Source organism: Podarcis vaucheri (genome assembly GCF_965113315.1).
Source record: "Podarcis vaucheri genome assembly, chromosome: 4".
In the NCBI taxonomy this organism is placed as follows: domain Eukaryota; kingdom Metazoa; phylum Chordata; class Lepidosauria; order Squamata; family Lacertidae; genus Podarcis; species Podarcis vaucheri.
In genome coordinates this window covers 2,030,600-2,039,951 of record NC_138762.1, presented here as the reverse complement: position 1 = coordinate 2,039,951, position 9,352 = coordinate 2,030,600, and the positions used below count along the sequence as shown (strand labels likewise).

At 52.7% G+C, this 9,352-nt stretch overlaps 1 protein-coding gene across 1 annotated transcript; it reads right to left on the bottom strand.

Moving 5' to 3' along the window:
• Positions 1-4,875: 4,875 nt before the first annotated feature.
• LOC309530587 (hemoglobin subunit beta-2-like) lies at positions 4,876-7,303 on the bottom strand. Its single transcript, XM_082219658.1, has 3 exons — positions 7,130-7,303; positions 6,768-6,990; positions 4,876-5,128 (listed from the first exon to the last, which is right to left on the bottom strand). Exons 1-3 carry the CDS (start codon positions 7,219-7,221, stop codon positions 5,000-5,002), a joined length of 444 nt encoding a protein of 147 aa, XP_082075784.1. The 5' UTR covers positions 7,222-7,303; the 3' UTR covers positions 4,876-4,999.
• Between the last annotated feature and the right edge of the window lie 2,049 nt (positions 7,304-9,352).

Here is a 9,352-nt window from a genome sequence, read left to right as displayed (position 1 = left end):
ATATGTCAGGAGTGCTCTGATGGTGTTTCCTGCTTGGCAGGGGGTTGGACTCGATGGCCCTTGTGGTCTCTTCCAACTCTATGATTCTATGATTCTGGTTAACACCCAGGTGCTCTGACCCATTGTGCCACATAGGACTATCCCCCCACAGCCCGGAGGGGAGTCCACCCCACAGCTTGAGAGCCAGCAGAGCTTGTGGAGAGCAAAGGCAGGAGGTGGCCTTCTCTTGAGGTGAGAGCTCAAGGAGAGCAAAGGCAGGAGGTGGCCTTCTCTTGAGGTGAGAGACATGGGGGTTTTTTGGGGGGGCACAGCTAAATCTGCAAGAGCAGCTTAACTGAAGGCCCCTTCCATGGATGAAACCCACCAGCTGCCTCCAGATGCTGAGCAGAGATCAGCTGAGGGCCTGGACAGCTAGCAACCATCTTTGGAAGAGATCATTTGGGCAGATGCCTCTTCTTTCCCCAGCATAGAAGGGATGGGTAGCCATCCAGCCTCTGCTTAAAAACCTCCAAGGAAGGAGAGCACACCCCTTCTGGTTCTTATCCTTAGAAAGTCCTTCCTGATATGTAGGAACAATGAAGGACAACGGGAGGTTGGAGGCAGGGAGCTGTGCGTGAGCAAGCTGGCATGCATGCTCCAAACAGGCTAGAGTTCAGGGACAGTGGCAGTGAGGCTCCTTGGCACGCTGTGGCATGCCGGGTGCCAGGCGTGCCTCAGCACAGGTGGAGCATCACTCCCACACGGATGTTAAGTCAGATCCTTCTTTCTCCTCATTTGAATCCCTGGCAACAACATGGGCCTGGCCAGGCCTATTGTGGCAGAGGAGGAACTCAACTGCAGGTCTGGTGGTGGTGGGTTCCTCATTCCTTCATTGCGGGAGTTGGACTAGATGACGCTTGGGCTCCCTTCCAACTCTACAATTCTCGGATCCTATCCTTCAGCACCCGCTCCCTTACCTGGAAGGCTGAGCACCCCACTGTGCCTTTGCCAGGAGAGTCTCTGCTGCCTGTCCTGAGCCCTTCCTTCTTTGTCTGCGGCAGGAGAGACCAAAGGGGCAGCTGTGAGGAAGCTCTTATGCACAGGCTCCCCTGGCGGTGCTCCAGGGGCTCTGGGGCTGCTGCTGCTGCCCCACATGGGACCACCCTGGAGCCCAGAGTTTAGAGGGCGCTAAGAATAAACTTCCAGGATTCTTTTTGAAACAACAGCAACACCTACGCGTAGGGATCTCTAGCCCCCGTGCTGCAGAGTTTTCTTTGATGCAGGTGGATGAGAAATGACGCCTGGTCCTAAGCTTAGAAACGCGGGGGTGGCAATTCTCACATTCCGTTTCCATGCATAGATCCACGTTCGTGCACCCAGTCAAAGGAGTCTGGTCTGCTTCAGTGGCGTAGCGTGGGGGTGCAGGGGGGGCTGGCCGCACCGGGCGCGACATCTGGGGGGGCACACTCGCACTCGCAGCTCTCTGCCCCTACCTGGCTCACTCACTCTCTCTCACTGCAGTGATGGCTGTGCGAATCCGATCCGAGCCTCTGGGTCGCCGCCCACTGTGGAGGGGGGGGGTGCCAGGCGTGCGGTGCGGAGAGAGAGCGAGGGACTATCTGGGGGAGGGACAGTGCAGCGGCCGCCCAGCGCAGCGCTGAGCGCGGGAGAGAACCACACCAGACCAGACCAGGCAGCAGCAAGAAGAAGCTGGCAGCGGCGGCAGGTTAGGGGTTAGGGGGCGCAAATTACTTGCCTTGCCCCGGGTGCTGACAACCCACGCTATGCCACTGGTCTGCTTTGTTGTCCTCGTCGTCATCACCGTCAAATGTCAGGTTCTGCACTTTGGCAGAAAGAACCAGATGCACAGATACAGGATGCGGGAAAACTGGCCTACTCCCAGTACGTTTCTGAGCACAATTCAAAGTGTTGGTGCTGACCCTTAAAGCCCTAAACGGCCTCGGTCCAGTAGACCTGAAGGAGCGTCTCCACCCCCCCCCATTCTACCCGGACACTGAGGTCCAGTGCTGAGGGCCTTCTGGCGGTTCCTCACTGTGAGAAGCCAAGTTACAGGGAACCAGGCAGAGGGCCTTCTCGGTGGTGGCACCAGCCCTGTGGAACGCCCTCCCACCAGATGTCAAAGAGAACAACAACTTTTAGAAGACATCTGAAGGCACCCCTGTTTAGGGAAGCTTTTAATGTTTGATGCATTACTGTATTTTAATATTTTGTTGAAAGCTGCCCAGAGTGGCTGGGGAAACCCAGCCAGATGGGCAGGGTATAAATAATAATAATAATAATAATAATAATAATAATAATAATAATAATAATAATTGCAGTACATGTGCAAAGGATCTAGGAGTCTTGGTGGAGCACAAGCTTAACATGAGTCAACAGTGTGATGCAGCAGCAGAAAAAGGCTATTCTAGGCTGCATCCACAGAAGTCTAGCATCCAGATGAAGGGAAGTCATAGTCCCACTCTCTTCTGCCTCAGTCAGACCACACCTGGAATGCTGCATCCAGTTCTGGGCACTACAATTTAAGAAGGATGTTGGCCAGTTGGAAGGTGTGCAGAGGAGGGGGACCAAGATGATCGAGAGTCTGGAAACCAAGACTAAGGGGAGCAGTTGAAAGAGCTGGGGGGGTTTTAAGCAGAGGTTGGATTTGATGGCTGCGAATCCTGCATTCTTTAGCTGTGAATCTACCATTCTACAATTCTAGTTACAGATAGGTAGCCGTGTTGGTCTGCCATAGTCAAAATAAAAAATTCCTTCCAGTAGCACCTTAAAGACCAACTAAGTTAGTTCTTGGTATGAGCTTTCGTGTGCATGCACACTTCAGTGTATCTGAAGAAGTGTATCACACTTCAGTGTATCTGAAGAAGTGTGCATGCACACGAAAGCTCATACCAAGAACTAACTTAGTTGGTCTTTAAGGTGCTACTGGAAGGAATTTTTTTATTCTACAATTCTGTGAGAGAGCCCTTGGCACAGCCAGGAGCTGCTTGCACATATGCAAGAGGCGCATTGCCTTGTGTCAAGGCCATCGTGATCACGCAGGAGGAGAGGGAGGTGCAGCTGTTGCCAGATATCCGCCCGCAAGGGTCTTTATCTCTGAAACAGCCTGCTTGGTTCTCTCCCTGCTGCCCCACCCCAAGTGGAACATGGGGGTGGGGGGGGAGCGGGGGGTATTGGTTTGCGCGTGTTTTTCTTGTTTCTATCATGCACTTCGTGTTTGTATGTTGTGAACCTCCCTGAGATGGGTTGGTGAAGGGCAGTATAGAAATTTCATAAGTAATAATGATAATAAAGAATGTTCCATATTTGCTGCTCTTCCTTGTGGTCTTCTCTGGGGCCATGGGAGAGGAAATCAAGGCCCCCACCCCACAAGATCTCTTTGTCCTGCAAAAGGGCAACAGGTGCCCAGCCTTTCCACCCACAGCCAGCTGCTCAGTTACTCTGCACATGCTCAGGGGAACTCTAGCTCTCAGGCCTTTGGATAGGAGACTCTAGCAATGAATTATGGTTTGCACAACAGACGCGAAGCATTTCACAAAGCTGTTCACATGTCTCGCCCAGTGAGGATTTGTGGGGGGCAAGAGAATGCAGTCACGTCACTGAGGAGGAGGGTGTGTGGCTGGGAGACCCCTGGAGACCTCGTCCTCTTGGAGTTCATTTGATACATTTATATCCCAGCTTTCTTTCCAAGCAGCTCAAGCTGGTGAAAGATGTTTCTCCTCCTCACAACAACAGCCCTGTGATGTAGACGAGGCTGAAAGGGAATGGCTGTGCCCCCACCCCACCCCAGCTGAGAACACATCCAGGGAGCTTCATGGCTGTGGGGATTCGAACCCAGCTCCCAGTCCAGTATACCTGAAGGAGCGTCTCCACCTCCATCGTTCTGCCTGGACACTGAGGTCCAGTGCCGAGGGCCTTCTGGCAGTTCCCTCACTTTAAGAAGCCAAGTTACAGGGAACCGGGCAGAGGGCCTTCTCGGTGGTGGCGCCCGCCCTGTGGAACGCCCTCCCACCAGATGTCAAAGAGAACAACTACCAGACTTTTAGAAGACATCTGAAGGCAGCCCTGTTTAGGGAAGCTTTTAATGTTTAATAGGTTATTGTATTTTAGTGTTCTGTTGGAATCCACCCAGAGTGGCTGGGGAAACCCAGACAGATGGGCGGGGTATAAATATTTATTATTATTATTATTATTATTATTATTATTATTATTATTATTATTACTAGTCTGACACCCTAATCACTACACCACTCTGTCTTTCAATGACTTTCTTTGCGTAGTCTTCCTCCCATGCCAGGACTGGGCCTCACAGCACAACAAATAGATCCTGGGGCTTCCTGGAGGGGCACCCCCCCCCCAAAGGACGCTGCAAAGGGCTGGAAAACACGCAGAGACTCCAGAAGGAGAACTCGGCCGCCTGATGGGGCAGCTCAACTTGGTCAGGCTACAGCTCTCTCCCCAATGTATGGGGGGGGGGGTGTCCTTAAACCTCAACTCCCTGGAGGTGGGACCTGCCATTCAGGAACACCACCGCCCCGTGTAATTGTGTTGAGTGTGCAGTGCGGGACTTTGGGATTAAGGCAGGGGGGGGGCTTCAAAGAACGCTGGCTTATATTCCATCAAGCCCCCTTGTGCAACCAGATTGGGGGGGGGGAATTCTTGCAAGCAGCCAATAAGGCAAGCCCCCTCCAACCCTTTGGGGGCCTTTCGGCAAGGATTCAATGACAGGCAGCATCTCATGGAACCTCCACGTCCAAAGATACCTAGATTCCTGGGTTTGGTCCCTGAGAGAGCAGGATCTTGCGTCCTGCAAGGGTCACCTCTCCCGTCCTCCCACCCCCCCCAAAGCCCCCCCAAAGACACACGGGAGCCGGCTCATCTTGCAGGGAGTGACATTTATTAGCTAGTGGCCCCGCGTGGGGGGTCTGGCAGGGGGTGTCCCCGCGAGGGAAGGCGCTGGCGGTGCTGGTGGCGTGGGCGACCGGGCGGGCGCGAGGGTCGCTCAGTGGTAGTGGCGGCTCAGGGCGTGCGACACCACGTTGCCGAGCTTCTGGAAGGCGGCGTGGGCGGCCGGAGTGAACTCCTTCCCGAAGTGGGAGGCCAACACGATCAGGAGCATGTTGATCAAGAGCTGCAAGAGAAGAGAGGCGCTCGGTGGAGACCGCGAAGGGGAAGGGAGCCGGGCGGCGGCGGCGGCGGGGGGGCACAGCCAGGCAGCCGGGGGGGGGGGGGCAAAGGGTCGGGATACGGGCGGGGCACCCCCACCATTCCTCAGAGGCTGCCACGACGGTGCCACGCGTGGATTTCGCCGGGCAGGCTCTGCCACGGGGTTTGGAAAGGGCGGTGGGTGCTGGAGACGGGGATCCTCCGTGAGGGGCTCCAAGTCACAACCAGCCCCCCATAGAACTTTAGATTTCTTTCTTTCTTTCTTTCTTTCTTTCTTTCTTTCTTTCTTTCTTTCTTTCTTTCTTTCTTTCTTTCTTTCTTTCTTTCTTTCTTTTCCAAATTCAACACCCATATTCACTTTCTAACATAAACCCATTACATCATTAACTAAATTAAAGTATACCTAATTACTCTAAACTTCTCTTTGCTGTACACAAATATGACACAGTTAGAAATTTTAGGTTAAAGCTTTCATATTATAAATAATATTTCAAATTCCCGTTCCCCTTCACCCATGTGTGATCTCAATTTTTTATTTTTATTTTCACTTCTTCCGTCTTGTTGTGTTGTTATAATTTAATCATTGTTCAATTGATTCCTTTATTATTTCCTGGCTTATCCCTGCATGTATTACATGTTATCTATAATATTCCAGTTCCAGAACCATATTTCCCCATGTATTCCTTCACTCCCTCCCACTCTTTAATTATTCTCTGATTTGAATGGCCTCTAACGATTGCCGTCAATTTTGCCATTTCCACAAACTCACAGAGCTCGCTTTGCCATTCTAATAATGATGGCATTTTCTCCCCCTTCCAGTTCTTTGCAATCAGTATCCTGGCCGCTGCTGTTGCATAAAGGAATACATTTTTTCTTATCTCTTGGAATGTCTTTTGATATTAGGCCTAACAGGAAAAGCCTCTGGCTTTTTGGCAAACGAAATCTTGAATAATTTTTTCAGCTCCACATCTACCTCGTTCCAAAATTTCCTTACAATTTTACATCCCCACCATGTATGATAAAAGGTTCCCACCTCCCTCTTACATCTCCAGCATAACACCCATAGAACTTTGGAAATGTAGAGCTGGGGTCCAAGGGTCATCTAGTCCAACCCCCCCTCCCGCCCCCCAAAATGCAGGAATTGCTGCTAAAGAAGCCCTGGCAGATGGCCCCCAACCCTCTGCTTAAAGACCTCCTGTGAATGATAGAATCATTGGATTGCAGAGTTGGAAGGGAAGCCAAGAGTCATCCCACCCGACACCTAAAGCACTCTGCTCTGTGGCTCCACATTTTGCAGCCAGTTTGCAAAGAGAAAGACAGTTCAGAAAAGTTTTGTTGACAAAGACAACTTCCCTCCCAACTCTGCAGTTCTATGATTCTCCTCGCTGCTCTGCTGAATGTCAAGGAGTGGCCTGAGGGCCTCCGGCTTCTTGGCCAGGAAATACCGGCAAGTGGTCTGGATGGGTCCTTATCTCCTCACCCACATGCCTCCTGCTCCCTTCTTCTGGTCTCCACAGAGGGGAACTCAGACACCCTCTTCCCTGCCACCCACTCCGTGCGGAGACGCCACTCTGGGCAGCCCTTTGGGGAGATGGGGGCCTCACCTTGAAGTTCTCGGGGTCGACGTGGAGCTTGTTGCAGTGCAGCTCGCTCAGCTTGGCAAAGGCGGACTTGACGTTATCGAGGTTCCTGATGGCTTCTCCGAAGGAGGCCATGACCACCTTGCCGTGTGCCTTGACCCTGGGGTTGCCCATGATGGCGGCAGGGCTGGAGAGGTTGCCAAACTGAGCAAAGAGCCTCTGGCACCAGGGGTAGACCACCAGCAAGCTGGAAAGAAGGAGAGAGAACAAGAGAGAGAGAGAGAGAGAGAGAGAGAGAGAGAGAGAGAGAGGTGGTCATCTGGGCTGAAGAACACACACCTGCCCTGTCCCAAGTGGGAGAGTGGAGTGGAGGGGTGCAGGCTTACCTGCCAAGGGCTTCGGCCCCAATCACGGCCACGTCACTTTTGCCCCAGATCTGGGCGATGATCTCCCTCTCTTTGTCAGTCCATTGCACCATGGTGGCTGGCTAAGGGTTGGGTACTTTGCTCGGCTGCTGGACGAAACCTTCTGGGCGAAGCTGAAGCCCCTTCCATGGCTGGAGCCTTTTATACCCTGGGCCAAAGCTACGGCTCCTCCTCCTCGTGTGGGCAGGGCCATCCTTGGCCAGAGGTTGGGTGGTCTGGCTCAGTGGGGCCGAGCCAGAGCAGGGTGGCAGCCAGCCCTGGGGTGGGGCTACATAGGCCAGGCAGGAGGCCCCAGATAGCTGCCCTCTCTCTCTCTCTCTCTCTCTCTCTCTCTCCCGCTCCCTCTCTCCCTCTGCCTCTGAGAGTTGGAAGGTTCGGAAGGGAGATGAAGAAAGTCCTTTGCACAACACAGAGTTAAGCTGCAGAACTCCCTCCCACAAGAGGCAACCACCAACCTGGATGGCTTTGATAGAGGCCTGGGCAAGATTCAGGCTATCAGTGGCTCCTAGCCAGGATGGCTCTGCTCTGACTGCACAACGGGCATCTTGCTGGCCCCTGTGAGTAGAGGGTCCTGGACCAGATGGATCCAGAAAGCTCTTCTTAGTTCTTACAGGAGGCCTCCCATGGTCCTCTCTGTGGGGTGAGGTTCAACCCAGCCCTTGGGAGTCTCGGAGGTCAGGGCTGAGGGCTGGCACCCCTGGGAGAGGTTGCATACAACTTGACCTCTCCAGGTCGTCTAGTCCAACCCCTGTTCTGGGCAAAGCAGGGTGTCAGCAGTGGAGAGATTGGGGCTGTGCTATTGGGGCTACAGACCCTTCCTCCTCTTTAATCAGAGACTATCTACGTCTTATCTACCTAACACAAGGACATCAGAAGAGGTTGCTGGATCAGGCCAATGGGCTGCCTAGTCCAGGATCCTCTTCTCACAGGCAGATGCCTCTCTTGGGACCTGAGCACCAGAGCAACCCTCTCCCCTCCTGCCAGCAGCTGGTCTTCAGAAGCATTGCTCCATCATCCTGTGGAGGCAGCGCACAGCCACCCCAGATCACAGCCATGGGCAGCTCTCTCCTCCGCCATGAATTCGCCCAATCCTCTTTCAAAGCCACCCAGGCTGGTGGCCACCTCTGCCTCCTGTGGAAGGGCGGGGAGTTCCACAGATTAGAACCATAGAATCCTAGAGTTGGAAGAGACCACAAGGGCCATCGAGTCCAACCCCCTGCCAAGCAGGAAACACCATCAGAGCACTCCTGACATATGGATGTCAAGCCTCTGCTTAAAGACCTCCAAAGTAGGAGACTCCACCACACTCCTTGGCAGCAAATCCCACTGTCGAACAGCTCTCCCTGTCAGGAAGTTCTTCCTAATCTTTAGGTGGAATCTTCTTTCTTGTAGTTTGGATCCATTGCTCCGTGTCCGCTTCTCTGGAGCAGCAGAAAACAACCTTTCTCCCCCCTCTATGTGGCATCCTTTTATATATTTGAACATGGCTATCATATCACCCCTTAACCTCCTCTTCTCCAGGCTGAACATGCCCAGCTCCCTTAGCCGTTCTTCATAAGGCATTGTTTCCAGGCCTTTGACCATTTTGGTTGCCCTCCTCTGGACACGTTCCAGTTTGTCAGTGTCCTTCTTGAACTGTGGTGCCCAGATTAACTCTGTGTCTTGTGAAGGAGTCCTTCCTTTCGCCTGTCCGGAATCTTCCAACCCTCAGCTTCACTGGAGGCCCCTGAGTTCTGGCGTTGGGAGAGATGGATGAAGGCTTTCCTCTCTCCGCTTTCCCAAGGGCATGCAGAACTGCGCAAACTCCTTGCCCACCTTGCCTCTGAGCTAGAAAACCCCAAACTAGAAAACTTGTTAATTAGAAGATTTGTATGGGGGAAATACGGAATAACAGATACAACTTTGCTTAAAATGTATATAGGAAGTGCAGTGTAAGAGATGGAAGTCAATCAATGAAATTTTATGATTGAGATAAAAGGTAAAGGGACCCCTGACTGTTAGCTCCAGTCGCGGACGACTCTGGGGTTGCATCACTCATCTCGCTTTACTGGCCGAGGGAGCCAGAGTACAGCTTCGGGGTCATGTGGTCAGCATGACTAAGCTACTTCTGGCAAACCAGAGCAACACAAGGAAACACCTTTTACCTTCCCGCCGGAGCGATACCTATTTATCTACTTGCACTTT

Excerpts from the sequence above, each read along its gene's own strand:
- LOC309530587 (XM_082219658.1), bottom strand. The coding sequence starts at position 7,221 with ATGGTGCAATGGACTGACAAAGAGAGGGAGATCATCGCCCAGATCTGG. Across the intron at positions 6,991-7,129 it reads GGGGCCGAAGCCCTTGGCAG|CTTGCTGGTGGTCTACCCCT; the intron begins GTAAGCCTGCAC and ends CCTTCTTTCCAG. Across the intron at positions 5,129-6,767 it reads TCGACCCCGAGAACTTCAAG|CTCTTGATCAACATGCTCCT; the intron begins GTGAGGCCCCCA and ends CTTCTCTTGCAG.